At 45.8% G+C, this 22,268-nt stretch overlaps 1 protein-coding gene across 1 annotated transcript in view; it reads right to left on the bottom strand.

Moving 5' to 3' along the window:
• The window catches only part of LOC139228327 (WD repeat-containing protein 72-like), a 173,712-nt gene that overhangs the window by 118,065 nt on the left and 33,379 nt on the right, over positions 1-22,268 (bottom strand). Inside the window, exons 11-12 of the mRNA XM_070859512.1 lie at positions 15,665-15,885; positions 14,419-14,614 (exon numbers count right to left, since the gene is read on the bottom strand). Coding sequence (XP_070715613.1) covers positions 14,419-14,614; positions 15,665-15,885 — 417 coding nt within the window. The remainder of the gene's footprint in view (positions 1-14,418; positions 14,615-15,664; positions 15,886-22,268) is intronic.

Below are 22,268 nucleotides of genomic sequence, written 5' to 3'. Positions count from 1 at the left end.
GTGGGTTCAAGTCCCACTCCAGGGACTTGAGCACCAAAAAAAGCTAAGCTGACACTCAGTGCAGTCGGAGGTGCTGTCTTTTGGATGAGACACAAAACCGAGGTCCCGTCTGCCCTCTCAGGTGGATGTAAAAGATCCCATAGCAATATTTCAAAGATGAGCAGGGGAGTTATCTCCGGTGTCCTGGCCAATATTTATCCCTCAATCAACATAACAAAAAAGCAGTTTATCTGGTCATTATCACATTGCTGTTTGTGGGAGCTTGCTTGTGCGTAAATTGCTGCCGCGTTTCCCACATTGCAACAGTGACTACACTCCAAAAGTACTTCATTGGCTGTAAAGTGCTTTGAGCTGTCTGATGGTCATTAAAGGCGCTGTATAAAATCCAAGTCTGTCGGTCTGTCTTTCTTCCTTTCAGGACACAATACAAGCTGATTTTGTTAGTATTGCAAACTCTTAACGACCAGTTCTGCATTATCATGGAGCAGGAATTGTCTGCAACTATTTTTGTTGTAAAACAATAAATCAAGTGCCCCTTGATTAAAGGGGGGGGGGGGGGGAACACACATCAAACATTTTCAAACAAGTGCCCCCTTGTTTTTTGGGGGGGTTTTGTGTGAGTTTTTTTTTTGAGAGCACTGGAACACAAATTATACAAGTGCCCCCTGGCTAAAAGGGTGGAGGGGGTGGGGGGGGACACTAAAACCCGGCACAATAAACAAATTAAACTTTAAACATATAGGCCCCAAGTTTCCACACGCTACAAAACGGGCGCCCCTCCGAGCTGGGCGCCCGTTTTTCGCGCCAAAAACAGCGCCTGAAAAAAAACGTGCGATTCTGGAGCGCCCTGCAGCTCCATGTCTGCTTGGTGCGGCGCCCAGGGGGCGGAGCCTACCACTCGCGCCGATTTTGTAAGTGGGAGGGGGCGGGTACCATTTAAATTAGTTTTTTTCGTGCTGGCAACCCTGCGCGTGCGCGTTGGAGCGTTCGCGCATGCGCAGTGTGAAGGAAACATTGGCACTCGGCCATTTTTGTAGTTCTTTGTAGCTGTTTAATTTTTGAACATTTTTTAATAAAAGCACATTGCCCTTCCATGATCAGCACTGAGGCTTCTTGCAGCAGTGAGAAGGCTGCAGGAAGCCTCAGAAGTTGAGGCAGCCGTTTCCCGACGGCCTCTCTCCCCCCGCCCCCCCCGCCGTCGGGAATGGTTGCTCAACTTCTGAGGCTTCCTGCAGCCTTCTCACTGTCTCCTTCCCCCCCCCCCGCCCGCCCGCCGTCGGGAACGGCTGCCTCCTCCCTCCCTCCGGTTCGCGGGAACGACGCCACACCGCTGAGCTGCCTGAAGCACTTTCACACAGGTAGGAAGATGGTTTATTTAATCTTTTCTTTGCTTATTAATGTTTATTCAGGTTGGATTTATTTGTATAATATTTGTATAAGTATAAATAAGGATTTATTATAGAATTTAATGACTTCCCTTCCCCCACCCCCCACCTCGTTCCCGACGCCTAATTTGTAACCTGCGCCTGATTTTTTAATGTGTAGACAAGGTTTTTTCAGTTCTACAAAAATCTTCACTTGCTCCATTCTAAGTTCGTTTGGAGTACGTTTTCACTGTGGAAACTTTGAAATCAGGCGTCAGTGGCCGGACACGCCCCCTTTTGAAGAAAAAATTCTGTTCCAAAGTGAAACTGTTCTACCTGACTAGAACTGCAGAAAAAAAAATGTGGAGAATTGCGATTTCTAAGATAGTCCGTTCTCCACCAGTTGCTCCTAAAAATCAGGCGCAAATCAACTTGGGCCCATAAAATCAAATTAAAATTTGGTTGCCGGGGGTGATGATGCACTCCAGTCCCTCCGGTGCCCACCTCTCGCGGAAGGCCGCGAGCGTACCGGTGGACACCGTGTACTCTATCTCTAAGGACACCCTGGCTCGGATGTAACTGCGGAAGAGAGGCAGGCAGTCGGGCTGAACAACTCCCTCGACCGCCCGCTGCCTGGACCGGCTGATGGCCCCCTTGGCCGTGCCCAGGAGCAGTCCTACGAGGAGGCCCTCGGATCTGCCCACTCCCCTCTGCACAGGGTGCCCAAAGATCAGGAGTGTGGGACTGAAGCAGCAGTTGTCTGCAAGTCAGGGAAGTTAACACACTGTGAATGAAGTTAGTCCTGGTCAAATATGCACTATTTATATTAAGTGCTCATTAACAAGGATTTAACAGCCAAACCACCCTCAAAGCTGCCTGTGTATTACCATGGGCAACAATTAGCACAAGCAAGGAAACATAGGAACAGGAGTAGGCCATTCAGCCCCTCGAGTCTGCTCCACCATTCAATGAGATCATAGCTGATCTGCGATCTAACTCTATATACCTGCCTTTGGCCTATATCCCTTAATACCTTTGGTTAACCAAAAGCTATCAATCTCCGATTTAAAATTAACAATTGATCCAGTATCAGTTATCGTTTGCGGAAGAGAGTTCCAAACTTCTACCGCCCTTTGTGTGTAGAAGTGTTTCCTAATTTCACTCCTGAAAGGCCTGGCTCTAATTTTTAGATTCTGCCCCCTATTCCTAGAATCCCCAACCAGCAGGATTAGGTTCTCTCTATCTACCTTATCTGTTCCCCTTAATATCCTGAAAACTTCAATCAGATCACCATTTAACCTTCTAAATTCTAGGGAATACAACCCCAGTTTGTGCAAAGAGAAGGGACAAAAATGAACAGTAATTTTGTGCGTTTGTGTTGCTGACTAACTCCGCGCTCCTTTAGCACAGGACTCACTACTAACACACAGAGAACTCGACGCCCAGCATCTGTAACCCTGTGATGGAGTTTTCTGCTCCTTACGATCCGTGAGACAGAAAGTGATTGTGCAAGACGGAGATCGAGGTTAGTATCTGGAATGAACTGGAATGAAAGATGGACCAACTATATGTGACGGACTAAAGGAGAGCTCGCAGTTAAGCAAGTGGAGGGGGATAGAGAGAGACTGAAGAGAGAGATGTGGAGTAAAGCACTTCAGGACAGATAGATTATGGTCTACTGTTCTTTTCTAGATACGGAGTGACTCCTGCCAATGAACCAGAAGCTGCACAGAAGCATTCTGTGTCAAAAGAGTCAGATTCTAAATTTTAAAGATAACTTTCACCACAACAGATGGAGGATTTGAGAACTGCTGAAGCACATCACTAATAAAGTTTCATTAATGTTACTGCGGTTGGATTAATTTAACTTTGTTTCATTCATGTTACTATTTGATGAATGGGTTAATGTTACTGGTGATTTTTTCAGTATAAGAACCATTCGGCTGGACTTTTGGTTCTGCTCATTTCGGGGCGGTAATGGCGGCGGGGCGGTTAAGCTTGCGCCCGGGAACAGTTTGCGCCTCAGTCAGCAAAAATTCATCAGCTAGGCCCGGAGTGTGGGGCGGAGCGCTCAGGGAGGCGTCGCACACCTCTCTTTGGGCACTGGGTGCCGGCTGAGCAAGCGAAAATCCCGAGCTAAACAGCCGGCCTCGGAGCGCTGCAAGGGAAGCCTGGAGGGGTGGGGGGGGGGGGGAGAGAAACAAAAAACCTGAAAATAAAAGACCAAAAACATTCCCAGTCAACAACTCTCACCGCCACAACATAAGTCGCAAAAAAAATGCAACAAAAAACATTAACACGTGCCTGAGGTAGGCAGTACTGACCTCACTGCAGCCACTACAGCTCAGACTGCCCGCTTCCACAGGCGGTCCCAGCTCTACGGAGCGCTAGGTATCGGGCAGCAGCCAAAAAAATCGAGCCGGTGTCACAACCAGGGGGTGTTGCACACCGGTTCGCCTCTCCCGGGCGGTACTGCTCCGCGCCCCGTCGAAACCGGCCCCGAAAGTCCCAGCGGGGCGCTGGAAGCTGCTCGCTGGCCTGGAAGTGCTGCTCACCCACCACTGCCACCCCTCCGGGGCGTAAACAGACGGTAATGAGCCGAAAATCCAGCCTGCTGCCTCGAAGGACAAACATCTTTTAAAAATAAACTCCCAGTTCGAAGTTTATTTAAAATTAACTGTCCGAACAGAATCCTCTCAACCTGCTTCTTTATTCCTCATTTTGGGAAGTCCGACAGCAAACAAAAAGAAAAGACTGGAACTGCTTCCTGTTCGTTGGCAGCAGTCACGACCTTCTCGATAAGCAGCACGGAAAGGCCCCCGTGAAATAGCAACAGTGACAAACACTTAGCAAGTAATCAACCCTTATTCGAAAAACAGTGGGAGTAGAAACAGCTTTTCAGTTTTAACCTGCACAGAAACTCGCCTTTGGAAGGGTAAACAAAAGCAAAGCACCAGGCGTGACATCTTCTGGCCACACGCCAGCACTGGAGAGTGGGCCAGCTGCACATTCCCATTGACCGCCAGCCCGGGGTCAGTTTCCATGACATTCTGCATCACAGCAGATGATGCAATTTTCTATCCCTGCATTTGAACCTGTCAGAGACCTGCAAGACCTGGCCAAAGTCAGACGATGGTAGCCTTTCAAAGTAAAATCAGATTGATTTTTTGAGGGAAGTGAGAAATCCTCAGGAGGAATGAGAAAGAGAGCAATTTATATTAAAGGAGATAAAAAAAAAAATGAAATTAAGTTAGTTATCCCTGGCAACAGATTTTACCGACTGAAATTTGACTCATTAATTCCCTAACTGTTGAAATAGCTCCGATAAAAAGTAAAGCCAATCTAATACAACTAAGGCTTATATTTTATTTAAACCAGCAGAAGCCTCATGGTGTTGCTTGAGGATATATGCAGGCTTATAATGAGCAGCAGCATTTTACATAGTGCACAAAAATAGGCCATTCGGCCCAAATAGTCTGTGTTGGGGACCAGAATTACATCGAAATGACAACATGGAGACAGGATCATACATCATCTTATTTTAATGTTAATCAGTGGATTTTATTTTTTAAAAAGAACAATAGTCTGCCTCTCTCAAATTGGAGAGTGAAGGAAGTTTCCAGCTGGTTACTATAACAACCGTCATACTTTCCTTATCGACAAAACCACAGAGTGAGTTGTGTCAATGGTAACTCTATGGCCAGCTGTTATAGAAACCAGCCAGAAAGCTACTTCAATGTTAGTCAGGCCGAGGGAGATAGAACCTTGGAATTTAAAGCACATTAATTAAAATTGGATTCTTCTCTGAATTGCTCTGTCTTCGTCTTGTGTAACTCTCTCCCTGATTCTGTCTCCTCCTCTCTCTGGGTCACTGTTTCTATCTTTCTCTGTACGTCTTCATTTCTTCCATCATGTCTGGAGATCTGTATCCCTCTCATGCACTTTTTCTCCTTTTCCCTTTGTATGCCTATCTTTCCCACCATCTCTCTGCCCTGTCTTTTGGATGAGGCGTTAAACAGAGGCTCTCTCAGGTGGACGAAAAAGATCCCATGGCACTATTTCGAATAAAAGCAGGGGAGTTCTCCCCAGTGTCCTGGTCAATTTTTATCCCTCAAGCAACATAACAAACAGATTATCTGCTCATTATCACATTGCTGTTTGTGGGAGCTTGCTGTGCACAAATTGGCTGCCGCATTTTCTACATTACAACAGTGACTACACTTCAAAAAGTATTTCATTGGCTGTAAAGCGCTTGGGACGTTCTGAGTTCATGAAAGACGCTATATAAATGCAAGTCTTGTTTTCTCTCTCTCACACACACACTCGCTCCTCCACGCACCCCGCCATTCCTTCACATATGCAGAGCACCTTTACCTCCCACTCACACAGGTATTACATATCTCACACCTATGCATAGCCCATTTCTCACAAGTGTATGTCCCCCCATCTCTCTCACACACACACTTGCACACACAAACACACTACCACATATTCACACAAATACACTCTCTCTCTCACACATACATATGACCTTATTGGAGCATTCCTACATTTACAACAGTAACTACACTTCAAAAAGAACGTCATTGGCCGCAAAGCGCTTTGGGACATCCGGTGGTCGTGAAAGGAGCTATATTAAAGCAAATCATTCTTTATAAATAAACACGTGAATTGGACATCTAAAATAGTTCTTAGCATGTACATTGTTGTACCTGTCAAAAAACACCTCTCAAAGTTTAGAAGTTCATGCTAAAGCGGTTTTCGTGTTTTTGTATCAAAATAATATTTTAACTTTAAATGCCAAAAACGCTTTCTCTTCATTAATCTGTCAGCAATCTTGCATTACTTGGAAAAGAGATGGGGGAGGCGAGAGGTGGGGCTTGTAAACTAAAAGTCCTGGCACACTCTACAAATGTTCATTGGACTCAAAATGAAAATTCCTTAACTGTATTATGGAGTCCAAGTGAAGGAGGGAGGGGCTCCTGTGATTGACGAGCAAAGCAACCAATCAGGAGGCACCATGGCAGATATCAAACTCTAGCCAAGTACTCCCAAATTGAGCATCAGGCTCACAGTGCAGGAACAGGGCTCTCCGAGAAACTGTTTTCCAGAGATTGAAATCATTACCAATTTTAAGCAGGAAATTAGAGGAAGAATAAGCATTTGATGCAGAATCGGTTAATTTTTAAATGCCACTTTACCAGTAAATTTTCAGCCAGGGCAAAATTCAACATTTAATACATTTTTGAAGCATTGTGATTGGTTCAGCTTCTCCCGTGTTTTGCTGATTGCCCATACTCTTGCATTATTTTCATATGTCTTTAGTAGTTCCTCAAAGTTCATTTGCCTTCTTTCCTCATGTTTCATTCGTACGGTTAGGAGAATTCATATTTTTGATGCAGTGGGTTATTAAGGTATGGAATTCCAGTAGTGGCAGCAGAGTCCATAACAGCTTTTAAAAGGCAAGTGGGTAAATATTTTTAAAAAGAACATTTTGAAAGGAAAGAACAGGGGAATGGGACTATGGATAACTCGTTCAGTGTGTTGACACAGGTACAACGGGCCTAATGGCCTCCTTTGGCACTACGACCTGTTCAATTCTGATTTGTTGTTGCTTTATGAATTTGAGTTGATCAGCTCCAAGAAACTTTCACGAGAAGCTGAGTTACCCACCGTGTGACGCTGAACGTGGAATGGTCTGAGTTTTTAAATATATTAAGCGGTCGAAATTCAGGTGCAGCAGAAAGCTGGTGCACCCATGATTTTTAGGGTGGTACTCATCGCTGGAACTCCTGGTGCTGTACGCACATCCATTTTCAGGACTTTGAAATGTTTTCAAAGTCCTACAGGAAATGGATCATAATGGGGGCGGGCCTTACGACGCAAAGCCAGGCTGACGGTCAGGGCCTCCGCCGCTGTCAATCAGCGATGGAGTCATAGAAACATAGAAACATAGAAAATAGGTGCAGGAGTAGGCCATTCGGCCCTTCTAGCCTGCACCGCCATTCAATGAGTTCATGGCTGAACATTCAACTTCAGTACCCCATTCCTGCTTTCTCGCCATACCCCTTGATCCCCCTAGCAGTAAGGACCTCATCTAACTCCTTTTTGAATATATTTAGTGAATTGGCCTCAACAACTTTCTGTGGTAGAGAATTCCACAGGTTCACCACTCTCTGGGTGAAGAAGTTCCTCCGCATCTCGGTCCTAAATGGCTTACCCCTTATCCTTAGACTGTGACCCCTGGTTCTGGACTTCCCCAACATTGGGAACATTCTTCCTGCATCTAACCTGTCTAACCCCGTCAGAATTTTATATGTTTCTATGAGGTCCCCTCTCATTCTTCTGAACTCCAGTGAATACAAGCCCAGTTGATCCAGTCTTTCTTGATAGGTCAGTCCCACCATCCCGGGAATCAGTCTGGTGAACCTTCGCTGCACTCCCTCAATAGCAAGAATGTCCTTCCTCAGGTTAGGAGACCAAAACTGTACACAATACTCCAGGTGTGGCCTCACCAATGCCCTGTACAACTGTAGCAACACCTCCCTGCCCCTGTACTCAAATCCCCTTGCTATGAAGGCCAACATGCCATTTGCTTTCTTAACCGCCTGTGAGTCGTGGTGACATCACAGCGCATGTGTGCCACAATGCTCTTTCCCCTCTGTTAAAGGGGAGAGAGTCAATCATTTTTAAAATTCTGGCCACTGGGCCACCAGGGAGGGTTTCGGCCAAGAGGGGATGCCAGGCTGCCCATTGGTGGACTGGCCGAACCCGGGATGGGGTGGGGGGGGGGGGGGGGGGCGGGAGCAGTATATTACCGGCTGATCGGCAAGTCAGCCGGCAAAAATGTTTCCATTGCGGCCGCGGCAGTGGACCCTCCCCTTTAAGGGCCGCCGCACTCAGTGTGGAGATGGCAGAGAAATCTGTCAGGGGTACCGCACGGCGGAGGCTTGACCAGTTCAGCTGAAAATCGCTGGTAGGTATTTTTTTTTATTGTTCAACATTGGCAGTGCAACTACTTGGGCGGGATGAGATCCAGGCCAAAAACTCCCCGACCTGAATTTTGATCGGGTCGACCTATTGACCCCAAAGCGGCGGCTATTCGATTTTTAGAAATGGCCCCCGCAAACAGGCATTAACAGGAGACCCTGAATTTCAGCCCCTAAAAGAACGAACTTGCATTTATAAAGCATCCTTCTCATCTTTAGTGCATCTAAAAGCACTGCACAGCAAAATGAATTACTTCTGCACTGTTGTTATGTGGCTGATTTGCAACAGCAATGGGGATTTGGTCAGACTTTAGCAGCACGAAGGGGTTTCCAGGAAGCACCGGATCATTTTAATGTGAAAACTTTGTGTTCAAAAGAGCTTCCTTTCCCTTACCTACTGCGGCTGAGATCAATGAATGCTCGCACAGCGGCAGAACCAAATGTTACTGTAAACTGTAACTGTTTTGGAATATTAAATATAAATGGGAGAAAGCACAGATGGTCTAATCATATCCTGCTTATCTATTCATCTCTGTCGCTCTCTCTTGCAGTGCAGTCGCTCTCTGCCTGAAAACGTAGCTGTAAAGTTTTTTTAAAAAGTTCACTTTTTAGTTCCTGCTCATTTGGAAAAACAAAGAAGCTGGGAGGGAGAAATTGGGGTGGTTCGTGTCTTTGGCCTGGCGCGACGCACCGAGCGACTGACGCTAAATTCTACGGCGGTAACAATGTCATCACTGCGCGCAGCGACCAGTTTCCGCCTGGGAGCAGAAATTCAAGGTGCGGCGGGCAATGACAGCGGCAGCTTCAGTACCGCATACCGGGCTGCAGGCCACTCGCAGGGCACCAGTTAAAGGGGAGGTGGAGCTCGCGAGAAAAATGAAATCGTGGCTCGTTGCATTGTAGATCTGGCAACCTGGCACTTCTCTTGAGCGCCGGTCTGATGCTTCCCGGTGGTCCAGGCAGGGACCCGCAAAGTCAGCAGCTTGGCCCTCTCCTTTAATGAAGGGGAGGGACCCTTCTATGCAGTAGCGACCACTGTCCCAGCGCGTAGCACTGCGCCCCTCTCCGATTGCTTTCTCCCCGTCCGCACCCCACAGCGCGCATTATTTACGCGCTCCCCTTCCTCTCGGGGACGGTAACCCCAACATCGCGAGAGGGGCGGGACTTCCGTGGCTGGCGCAGGAACTCCCGCCTCGCAGCTGTTCACCGCCCCCTAAACGGGGCGCGAAGCAATTTCCCCTCCCCCCGCCCCCGTCCCCCACCAGAAAATCTTATTACGCCTTGAGAATATAATTTTGCACTGAGAAAACCCAAATACAGTCACTGCAAAGTCATTTTAAATATCTTTCAATAAATCATTTTGAGTAAGAAAGAAACAGTATAGAATAGTAACTATAAACAAAGAGTGGTGTTAATCACACTATTAATTTGTCACAGAGACTTTGTGCATTGTGAAAAGTAAATTGTTTTTTCTGTGAGTTTACCATGAAAAACTTCTTAGTGCAACTTATTTTGAAATAATTTGGAGAAACCAATGAATAAATATTGTTGCAGAATGGCAAAATGCATACTTGCACTTGGACTGAAATTGCACCAATGTATCTAGGATATAGTCAATGATGCATATGCTCAGACGATGGGATTTTGGCAATTGCAGTCATAGGTTCAGCTGGCAGAGCAATAGCTCTGGGAACAATATAATTCCAAGGTCAAGCTTTTGAGAGAGGATGTGAACTAAATAATAACATAAATGAAGGTGATCAAAGACACAAAATACAATTTTCTAGATAGGTTTATGTTATGTACTGATGCCTGGGGTCACCAGACACCAGAGGGCGCTACTGTCGGAGGTCATCAGACTGTATGTGCGTGTGCGCGGTCACGGGTGTATATAAGCGCGGGTACTATGTCATGCGGGTACTTTGGGCACGAATAAAGATGGATCAGGTTTACACCTGATGCAGTTTACAGTAACAAGAATCTGTCATTACAGTTTAGTCATGGATGTCTACGTTGATTGGTGCAGGCAACTCCACTACTAAATTGGCATGCTTTGGGCCTGTTTTACGCCAATACATTTATCTGATCGACAAAAAATATATACAGAGATTAGCTGCAGCTAAATAATTCAGGTTCACAGAGGTTCCCCATCCATCCTCTTTGCACTATGGAGCTCAGAGATGATTGGCTCCTGTTGGTCCAATGAGTAAGGGTCTGGTGTGGTGCTGAACCGTATGGGCTGGAAGACCCAGCTTTGTTCTCCAACATATGCTGTGAGCACTGTGTTGGTATCCCACAATTGGGCCTATACCCTTGCACAAGGAGAGACTAAGTCAGCCTGACAGCTTCATTCTGATCAGGATCTATTAACCCCCGCTGGAAGATGTGCATCTGTATACTTCGGGTGAGAAATACGATTAGATTTAACTGGATTGTCACCACCCTCACTGTCTGGCCTCACTTGTGAAGAATAGCCACTCAAACAAGAAACCATAGCCCAAGCATCATTCTGCACCTTCATCCAACCCATGAGTTAACCTGATCATAACCTGTGAACCCAGCTAATGGATTGTGTGGTGTATGTAGCACACAAATCACTGACTCCACACGGTCTGGTGTAAGTCTAACTGCTGTGACCTTCGTCCTTTATTGTTCAGCTCCAGAGTCCCTCCCAGGTGTGATGGTCAGCCTTATATAGCACCTGTTACAGGTACTACCAGGGTTTCCCACCGCAGCGCCCTCTGTGGTGTGGCAAAGTGCTTACAATACATTTAAGGTACTGGGACGATACACACATCATTACATAACAGATTGGATCAAGAAACTCGTTCTAAATCTAAGTAACTCCAAGCAAGTTATACAATCTTGCCGAAAAGGACTTGCTGAACTTTAACAGTGAGGAAATTCTACCCACATAAAGACCGCAGAGCTGCCCCGGTGAGTGCAGAGATGTTTGATGGGTTGCGGAGGCCACCATGTGGTCTAGGGAGCTCCTCCCATTTGTACAGCTAACTCTTGCACTTTCCTGAGCTATTGAGAAAGCGATGGTGATCAAGTCACAAACAACGTTCTCTGTAAGCTGCACTTGGTTTCTTTTAATGCGCGGCCCCTTTAAATGTCTGTGCATGTGGGGTATTTACAATGTAAAAGCCGGTGAGTGGCCTGCGCGGGGACTTGCAGAGCACTGCGCGGCCACACGTGCATCTTAGCGAGAACATTGGTCATGAAATATATGCATCTGTGAATATGTTGAGTTAGGAGTGGCATTGCCAGTCATGCGATGTTCACAAGACTCAATAAAACCCCAGCCAGTTGGGTTCAGGGGATCCACGGTGAGGCAGGTGGTTGTGAGCCTGGTGGATGAACTGGTAATGTGTGGTGTGATTATTAAACCTTTACTAATAAACCAACTCCTTCTTAATAGCAATGTGTTGCTATGAATTCTTAAGCAAAGAACCCATCAAGCAAATACATTCCAAGTAACAAAAACCTTAACTTAAAAACAATTGTGCATGCATTTGTTTTAAAAAACACTTCGAAAAAGGCACTGTAGGAAATATTGCAGAAATATTTCTTGATGGGTTGCTCATGTTCAACGCTGTAATGAGTGTAATGATTCAAAAGACTTGTTACTGTAAACTGCCTCAGGTGTAAACCTGATCCAACTTTATTCGCGCCCAAAGTAACCCGCGTGACATGGTACCCGCACTTATATACCAGTGACCGCGCACGCGCGCGTACAACCCGATGATCTCCAACAGTGGCGCCCCCTGGTGTCTGGTGACCCCAAGCATAAATACCTAACAACCGCACACCTTAGTAAGTGGCTGGTCCTCTTACTCCACTGAATTTGCTTTCTACTGTTAATTCGTGCAATGATTAACAAAAAGCCAACAAACAAATGTAAAGAACCTCATTGGGTGTGGCTGGTAATTGTATAAGCAATGGACGAGGATGCTCCATGTATGGCTGAATAGTTTGCTGTGAGTTAAATAAACCCACCAATATATCACACTCAGCACAACATTCTATTCATTATCGATCAGTGCAGCAATTTTTAAGGTTTTTGAATTCAAATATTTAATGAATTGTTTTACTCAATGAGTATTTGCATTTCCCCTGCATTTAAGAGTTGGTATTTTACACGGTTGTTGTGCTCTGGGAATAGATCCATTACTGACAAGACTTACTTTGTGCTCTTCAAAGTCACTGGAAACCTTTGTACCGAGAGAAGTTTAGAAAATGAGAAACACATTTGACAAGGATCAAAAGAGAAGAATATCTAGGATTGTTTGCATGTCACACACTGCTATTAAACACTTAACGATCAAACACACGATGGGAGCCAATCAGTGATACTTTCCTACAAATGGAATAGTTTAAAAAAATACTTGCATTTATATAGCAGCTTATCGCATTGAAATGTCTCAAAACATTTTATGTAATGAATTGCTTTTGAAGGCCTGACTTCGGGAGATTATTGTTATGTAGGCAAATTCTGCATCAGACATTTCACAAATGGCCATATGATCAATGCACAGTCAATTTGCTTCTTTGATGGTATTGGTTGGGGAAGGAATATTGGGCCAGGACACTGGTAGAGCTTCAAATAGAGCCATGGGATCTATAAGATCCATCCGAACCACAAGAGCAGGCAGTCGAACTTCTCATCAAAAACATATTACGACACCGATGGGAAAAATCCTTCTGTGAATGCTGCAAAGGGCTGACAAATGGTTTTCAAATCATAGAAATTTACAGCATGGAAGGAGGCCATTTCAGCCCATCGTGTAATCCGTGTTTCTCACAAATATAAAAAGGCCTGACTTCGGGCGATCAGATGCCAATTCAGACCCAGATTTTTATGCACCTTCTGTGCTGTTGTTGAACTAGGTGCCTCCTCTACTGGTCTGCTAAATGGATGGAGCTAACTCCATGCATCTGTGTGCTTGCATCACGACACATCATAACACCAGCATTCAGACACCCTGGGATCGGCTCCATGCCAATTCCCATGCTTGCACCCGTATCATGTGCAATGATCATCAGAAAAACGAGTCTCCAAATGTGAGCCAGCCTCCAACAGATCTACAGACCACACCATAGATCAGAAACTGCAGTGAAGTTAAAACATCTCAATTTTAAAATTCTCATCCTTCGTTTTATCAAATCCCCCCATGACCTCGCCTCTCTCTATCTCTGTCACCTCCATCAGCCCGACTACCCTCCGAGATCTCTGCTCTCTTGTACAGCCCCGATTTTCATCGCTGCACCATTGGAAGGGAGGGAGGGAGGGGAGGGGGCGGGGCGGGGGGAAGGGAGGGAAGGGAGGAAAGAAAGAAAAGTCTTGCACTTATATAGCGCCTTTCACGACCTCAGGACGTCTCAAAGCGCTTTACAGCCACTGAAGTACTTTTGAAGTGTAATCCCTGTTGTAATGTGGGAAATGCAGCAGCCAATTGTGGCACAGCAAGCTCCCACAAGCAGCAATGTGATAATGATCAGATAATCTGTTTTTGTTATGCTGGTTGAAGGATAAATATTGGCCAGGGAACTGGGGATAACTCGTCTGATCTTCTTCAAAATAGTTCATGGGATCTTTTACGTCCACCTGAGAGCAGACGGGGCCTCGGTTTAAAATTTCATCTGAAAGACAGCACCCTCCGACAGTGCAGCGCTCCCTCAGCACTGCACTGGATGTGCCCAAGGCTCTGGAGTGGGACGTGAACCCACAGACTCAGAGGCGAGGGTGCTACCAACTGAGCCACGGCTGACACTACGCTAAAGGCGCTATAGAAATGCAATTTTTTGAGGTTGAATAAAGGTCATGGTTCTCTGCCTCAGGATTTGAACACTAAAGTGCAAGTGCCTAAAAGTTGGCCGAATTTAGAGTTCTGATTATTTTCTGCTGTAGAATCATCACCATTGCCAGCTCTAAAAAGCAAATTTCACAATGCATGTTCGTCGGCAGAATGCTGCAGAGGAAATGGACAACCCCTGCTAAATGACATTCGATAAGAGATTTTGGAAAATACCTCAATAGGATTTGGGAGATATTTGCATACCGGTCTCAATGTCCCAGACATAAACTGTTCCATCATCGCAGCCAACTACAAGGAGGTCTTCTGCTTGGCGCCATTTTATAACCTTCACAGGGGAGAGATGTTTTCTTGCATGCATCAGGCACGTTCGACATTGAAGACTCAGCAATGCTACAGAGTTATCATTTGCCAAACAGCAAATACTCTGGTGTGTGTCTGGCTAATGAAAGAAAATAAATGCCGCGTTTAGTTATGCCAAAAAGAATCAAACATTCCTATCTTGCATCTGGGGAGCGCTAAGGAGCATTATATTGTACATTATTGGGACCTAGAACATGCGCGTTGCCACCTTTTGACAAGTGCAAACCTGAACAAGCAGTAACATCAAGGAGGTCCCAGCCACACAATTTCTCCGTCAGCAATGAAAATCCACAGAAACCCTTAATAAGCGCCTCCTCCATGGCCTACAACACACAAGTCTTTGTCGAAAACCTCTTCCATTTTCTCCCTTTCCCAAGACGTTGCCCCCTTGGTTAGGTATGGTTCCAAGGACAGCAGTGATCCTCCAAGGCCTGGTGGCCAAGTGACCGAACTGCCACGTGAGTCCTGACAGTGCATGCTGTCGGCTTCTCTCTGGCACAAGGGTGTTCGATCCTGTCCAACGACGCACACACATCCCACAGTAAGGGCAGCTGGATAACAATTAGAAGCAGGGAACCCCACTGCTTTCCCCCTTCCCCGACCCAGATGTGATGCTGTCAATTATAGCTCCCCGAGCACACAGTGACCGAAATCACGTGCCGAAAATGAAACAGCTGCTTCCTTGTGACATAACAAAATGAATTTGTAATCGCCACAACTTGGGAATGTAGAGAGGGCGGGGCGGGTGGGGGGGTGGTGGGAGATAGGGGAATGGTTATGGCTATCACAAGCATGAAGGTGGGCCCTGTGCAGAATCCTGCTCCGGGACACAGAGCTTTAGTTATGTTAGGCGCTGTGCCAGCAAATATATTGATGTGCTTCTCAACGAGTATATCTAGCTAAGAAACGATTGTAAACACACCATTACTACACACATTACATCCATTTAGAACCTATTAAAATGTTAAATACAGTAATAAAAATGTTTAGTACATAACCTTTTTATATCAACATCAATATCATGATTTTATCATCACTAAATCAATGGTTTATTATGGTCCCGCTCTGTCATAATGCAGCCAAGTCATCAGTGTGTGAAGTTATTTACTTTCACTTTATCAGTACTTACACTGCAGTCTTCCAGGCACACTGACAGGCTCAGAACTGGGCCTGCGTGCAGCACGAATTTGTGCAACACCTCTCCTTTGAACATATTCCACCAGATCACGCTCGAATCCTCGTCTCCGGAGACCAACCAGCTGGGGTCAAAGGTTGCCGATTTGTGGTAGGGGTGGAGGAGGCTGGTGACCCGACCACAGTGGCCCACCAGAATCCTGTGGGGTAACCAGGCTGAAAGAATAAATTGCTTTTAATCTCACAGTTTGGATTTTCAACATTTTGAAACCAAGCTCTCTGCACCACAGCAGAGAGACACTTCGCACACATCTCACCCGAGAGCTACAGGTCAAAATCTTGAAAATGAAGGTGAGAGGAAAATCACCTTGTTTTTTTTTTTAACGAGGTGAAATCTAATGTGTTCACAATTTCTGAGGGAATTTTTTCAGTAATGTTACTATAGGTTGCAAGCAACAAATAACATCAAAGTATCCACTTTATAGCTCCCTCTAGCAACAAACATGTGCAGGCTGCAAACATAAATCCTTTTGTTCCTGACAACATGAAGAAAAATCATTTAACAGATCCCATGGTACATGCAAGAGTAGAAAAATCGCTGTTAGCATTGTTAAATTAGGCCCCCAACTGTTTTTTTAAAGTCATGCTCGGGATACAGGCATCACTGGAAAAGCCAGCATTTTTTGCCCATTTCTACTTGTCCTCGAGGAGGTGGCAATGGGCCGTCCTGAACCGATGCAGTCAATGGGGTGAAGGTACTCCCACAATGTTGTGAGATAGGCAGTTTTAGGATTCTGACCCAGCGATGAAGGAATGGCGATACATTTCCAAGATGGGATGGTGTGTGACTTGGAGGGGAACTTGGAGGTAACGATGCTCCCATGTATCTGCTCCCTGTGTCCTTCTAGGTGGTGGAAGTTGTGGGGTGGGAGAAGCGGCCAAAGACTCAATGATGAGTATCTCCTGTAGCTAGTACACAACTGCAGCCACGGGACAAGTGGTGGAGGGCGTGGGTGTTTATGCTGGTGGATGGGGTGCCTACCAAGCGGGCTGCTTTGTCCTGGATGGTATTGAGCTTCTTGAGTGTTGTTGGAGCTGCACCAATCCAGGCAAGTGGGGAATATTCCATCACAGTCCTGACTTGTGCCTTGTAGGTGGAGAAGATTTGGGGAGCTACTTACCACAGAATACCCATCCTCTGACCTGCTCTAATAACCACGGCATTTATGCAGGTGGTCCAGTTGAGTTTTGAGTCAATAGTGACCCCCAGGATGTTGATGGTGGGGGACTCGGCAATGGTAATGCCATTAAATGTCAAGGGGTGGTGGTTAGGCTTGTTCTTGCCTATTATCAGCCCAAACCTGGATGTTGTTCATTCCGAATGGAGTTGAACGCTGTGCAGTCATCAGTGAACAGTCCCGCTTCTGATTTTATGATGGAGGGAAGGTCATTGATGAAGCAGAAGGTATTTGGGTCGAAGACATTGCCTTGAGAAACTCCTGCAGAGATGTCCTGAATCTGATGTGGCCTCAAACAACCACGATTATCACAATCTTCCTTTTTGCCCGATATAATTCAAGCCACTGGAGAACTCTCCGATTGATCCTCTTTTACTTCAGTTTTACTAGGGCTCCTTGGTCCCACACTTAGTCGAATACTACCTTGATGTCAAGGGCAGTCATTTTCACCTCACCTCCAGAATTCAGCTCATGTCCATCTTTGAACCAAGGCTGTAATGTGGTCTGGAGCCGAGTGGTCCCTGTGCCTGATGAAGCTACTGACATTCTTTTCTCTCTATCCAAAGCCACCCAGAGAGCGACATGTTTCAATGGTATCCCCCACCTGAACCACTGCCGCAGCAATGTGAAAGTTATCTCTGATTTCCACCTGGTCCCTCCTCCATGTCTGGCTCCCATTCTCCTCTGAGAACCTCACAATTGACTCCCTCTCCTTTAAAGCCTTGGTCGTCCACCAACTTGCACGAGTGAATCGGAAAGAATGTATTGTCACATCAGCCAATCATGATGAAGACATTTAAACGACGGTTTCCAATATGATCAGAACCAAAATAAATACAGAATTGACAAGCGAATGATTGAATGTAGCGATACAATAGCATTTTCTACATTTGAAATTGCTATAACGTTGGCCCAGATTTTGCAGTCAATGGCGAAGGAATGGTGCTCGCCGTTCGCCTCGAAAACAGCTGGCCACAAAGTTTTTGCGGGCTTTAGAGCACAGATATCCTCTTTTCTAGCATCAGTTTGAATTTGGCACCCTCTACGGGGGTTCTGTGGTGTCTATGAGCTGGACAAGCAACAGGGAGGCTGATCAACCAATCAGATTGAAGAATCCTCACAGACAGCAAAGCAGGAAGTAAAAAACAGGAAATATAAATTACATTTAAATCATTGTACAGAAAGCAAAATAAAGATTGGAACATACACAAGGGATTAAGGGAGAAATTAAATAGAAAAACACAAAACTTTAAATGGGGCTAAATTCGCAGCCTCTACGGGAGCATACGAGGTGCACACGCGTTCGTAGCGGCCCTGCAAGTTCCAGGCTTAGAACATAAGAACATAAGAAATAGGAACAGGAGTAGGCCATATGGGCCCTTGAGTCTGCTCCGCCATTCAATAAGATCATGGCTGATCTGATCATGGACTCAGCTCCACTTCCCTGCCCGCTCCCCATAACCCCTTATTGTTTAAGAAACTGTCTATTTCTGTCTTAAATTTATTTAATGTCCCAGCTTTCACAGCTCTCTGAAGCAGCAAATTCCACAGATTCACAACCCTCTGAGAAGAAATTTCTCCTCATCTTAGTTCTAAATGGGCAGCCCCTTATCCTAAGATCATGCCCTCTAGTTCGAGTCTCCCCCATCAATGGAAGCATCCTCTCTGCATCCACCTCGTCAAGCCCCCTCATAACCTTATACATTTCTATAAGATCACCTATTCTGCTGAATTCCAATGAGTAGAGGCCCAACCTACTCAACCTTTCCTCATAAGTCAACCCCCTCATCCCCGGAATCAACCTAGTGAACCTTCTCTGAACTGCCTTCACAGCAAGTATATCCTTTCGTAAATATGGAAACTAAAACTGCACGCAGTATTCCAGGTGTGGCCTCACCAATACCCTGTACAGCTGTAGCAAGACTTCCCTGCTTTTATACTCCATCCCCTTTGCAATAAAGGCCAAGATTCCATTGGCCTTCCTGATCACTTGCTGTACCTGCATCCCATCCTTTTGTGTTTCATGCACAAGTACCCCCAGGTCCCGCTGTACTGCAGCACTTTGCAATCTTTCTCCATTTAAATAATAACTTGCTCTTTGATTTTTCCTGCCAAAGTGCATAACCTCACACTTTCCAACATTATACTCCATCTGCCAAATTCTTGCCCACTCACTTAGCCTGTCTATGTCCTCTTGCAGCCTCTATGTCCTTCTCACACATTGCCCTTCCTCCCATCTTTGTATCGTCAGAAAACTTGGCTGCATTACACTCCGCCCCTCTTCGAAGTCGTTAATATAGATTGTAAATAGTTGGGGTCCCAGCACTGATCCCTGCGGCACCCCACTCGTTACTGATTGCCAACCAGAGAATGAACCATTTATCCCGACTCTCTGTTTTCTGTTTGTCAGCCAATCTTCTATCCATGCTAATATATTACCACCAACCCCGTGAACTTCTAACTTGTGCAGTAACCTTTTATGTGGCACCTTGTCAAATGCCTTCTGGAAGTCCAAATACACCACATCCACTGGTTCCCCTTTATCCACCCTGTTTGTTACTTCCTCAAAGAATTCCAGCAAATTTGTCAAACATGACTGCCCCTTCATAAATCCATGCTGACTCTGCCTGACCAAATTTTGCTTCACCAAATGTCCTGTTACTGCTTCTTTAATAATGGACTCCAACATTTTCCCAACCACAGATGTTAGGCTAATTGGTCTATAGTTTCCTGCTTTTTGTCTGCCTCCTTTTTTGAATAGGGACATTACATTTGCAATTTTCCAATCTGCTGGGACCTCCCCAGAATCCAGGGAATTTTGGTAAATTACAACCAATGCATCCACAATCCCTGCCGCTACTTCTCTTAAGACCCTAGGATGCAAGCCATCAGGTCCAGGGGATTTATCTGCCTTTAGTTCCATTATCTTACTGAGCACCGCCTCCTTAGTGATTGTGTTAAGTTCTTCCCCCCCACCATAGCCCCTTGACTATCCACTGTTGGAATATTGTTAGTGTACTCTACTGTAAAAACTGATACAAAATACTAGTTCAGAGTTTCTGCCATCTCCATGTTCCCCATTACTAATTTCCCGGTCTCGTCCTCTAAGGGACCAACATTTACTTCAGCCACTCTTTTTCTTTTTATATAGCTATAGAAACTCTTACTGTTTTTATATTTTGTACTAGTTTACTTTCATAGTCTATCTTCCCTTTCTTAATCATTTTTTTAGTCGTTCTTTGCTGGCTTTTAAAAGCTTTCCAACAATTAGGCATGCACTAAACCCGGAACTTGCGATTGGTTAACAATCCTCTTGACAGATTATATGAATCCAACAGACATGGGCATTCGTTGACAGAGAGTTGAGCTATTTGCCCATTTCGAGTGTCTCATCAATCGAAATGGGGGGGGATTTCTCCGTTTCCTGTCTCCCCGCCCTCGGTTTCCCCTCTTTCCCACTCACGGGTGGTCTCTTGGTTCTTGGAAATTGTCACACAATGGCTGCTGGCATGAAAGCAAGAGCAAAAATACTCAACTACAGGGATCCACCCTTAATCTGGTAAATGCAGCAACAGAAGTCATGTGATCGGATGTCATGTGATCAGGTGTCACATGGTCAGAATGTTACATGATCAAACCTTCAGGAATATCTCCAACCCTACATCTCCCCCGCCCCCACTCACAGCAAAGTAATTTCTGACTCACATTAAGACAGGAGACCTGCTACATATATAACAATACAAATGTGTATGACATGATATATTCCCCCTGAAGTTATAGGCTCAAGTTTCGGCCTGAGTTGCTCCTATTTTTTTGGAACAACTAGTTTAGAATGGAGCATTTTAGAAATTGCAATTCTCGGCGTTTAGTTTGCTCCAGTTCTAGTGAGTTAGAATAGTTTCATTTGGAACAGATTTTTTTTCCAAAAGGGGGCGTGTCCAGCCACTTACGTCTGTTTTGCAAGTTTAGGCAGTGAAAACTTACTCCAAACTAACTTAGAATGGAGTAAGTGTAGATTTTTGTACGCTCAGAAAAACCTTGCCTACACTTATAAATCAGGCGTAGGGAACGAAAGATGGGGGAAGGTAGGGGGGCGGGGGGGTTTACAAACATTAAACACTTCACTTTTACAAATAAAGAGGCACCATCAATAATAAATGATAAATAAATCAATAAATCAACCAATAAATCAATCAAAAAAAAAATAAATAAAAATAAAAATCTCAATCAATAAATAAAAAATTAAGTTTCTACTCACCTGCTACAGCACTGGGAACCCTCCAACAGCGTGCTGGGATGCCCCCCCAGTGTGTGTCAGTGAGGGGTGAGGGGGAGGGAGGGGAGAGGAGGGGGAAGCGGGGGAAGGCTGAACAGGAAGGAGGGGAGCTGAATGTGGGGGGGGGAGCTGAACGGGAGGGAGGGAGGCTGAACGGGAGCTGGGCGGGGGGGGAGCTGAACGTGAGGGGGGGGGAGGAGCTGAACAGGAGGGAGGGAGGGAGGGAGGCTGAACGGGAGCTGGCGGGAGAGGGGAGCTGAACGGGAGGGAGGGGAGGAGCTGAAGAGGGAGGGAGGGAGGGAGGGAGGCTGAACGGGAGCTGGACGGGAGGGAGGGAGTAGGGGAGCTGAACGGGAGGGAAGCCCGAGTCCCGAACTTCAATGCCCGGTGAGCCCATTCGGCCAGGGCTAGGTATGGCGTTCTTCCGGCCCTTCCCATGCAGCCTGCCCAGATTCAGGCTGCGAGGAGCTACTGCACATGCGCGCACACTCTACTGCGCATGTGCAGAGGTCCCGGCATTGTTTTCAACGCCGGGACCTGGCTCCGCCCCCCGACACGTTCTGCTGCACTGCGCCTAGCGCCTGGATCGACCGGACTGAGGGGAGAATACCAAGGTCAATAATAGGCGCCGTTTCTGTTCTAAAAAGTTGCCGCACCACACGGAGGTGCGCCGTTCTAACCCTAGGGGCAAACTTGGGCCCTATAAAACTATGTGCTCTCCAAGTCTTGTCTTGTGCTGGGCACACACTGTTACACTGCAGATGTCACAATGCGTGACAGATGTAAAACAATCTTAAAAGAGAAAGAAAATCAGGCACTTCATCCTGGAGCTTGAAATTTACAAGAAATTGACCGCTAATTGACCTGACGAGTTTCTAAATGACAATATCCTGGATTTCCACGGGGAGCAATGAATCAGCAACCTTAAAAGGGATAGGCCGGCTTAGCATTAACCTTAACACCCCTGCTCCTGACCTCAGTCTATCCATGATCAATGCCACAAGATATCTGCTAGTTATATAAAATACATGAATTTACACCTGCATTAAATACCACACACAGGAATTTCAACCTGCAAGGGTTTT

This window comes from Pristiophorus japonicus, chromosome 17 (assembly GCF_044704955.1).
Source record: "Pristiophorus japonicus isolate sPriJap1 chromosome 17, sPriJap1.hap1, whole genome shotgun sequence".
Taxonomy (NCBI): domain Eukaryota; kingdom Metazoa; phylum Chordata; class Chondrichthyes; family Pristiophoridae; genus Pristiophorus; species Pristiophorus japonicus.
The sequence above is the reverse complement of the archived record's forward strand: the minus strand, read 5'-3'. Positions and strand labels throughout refer to the sequence as shown.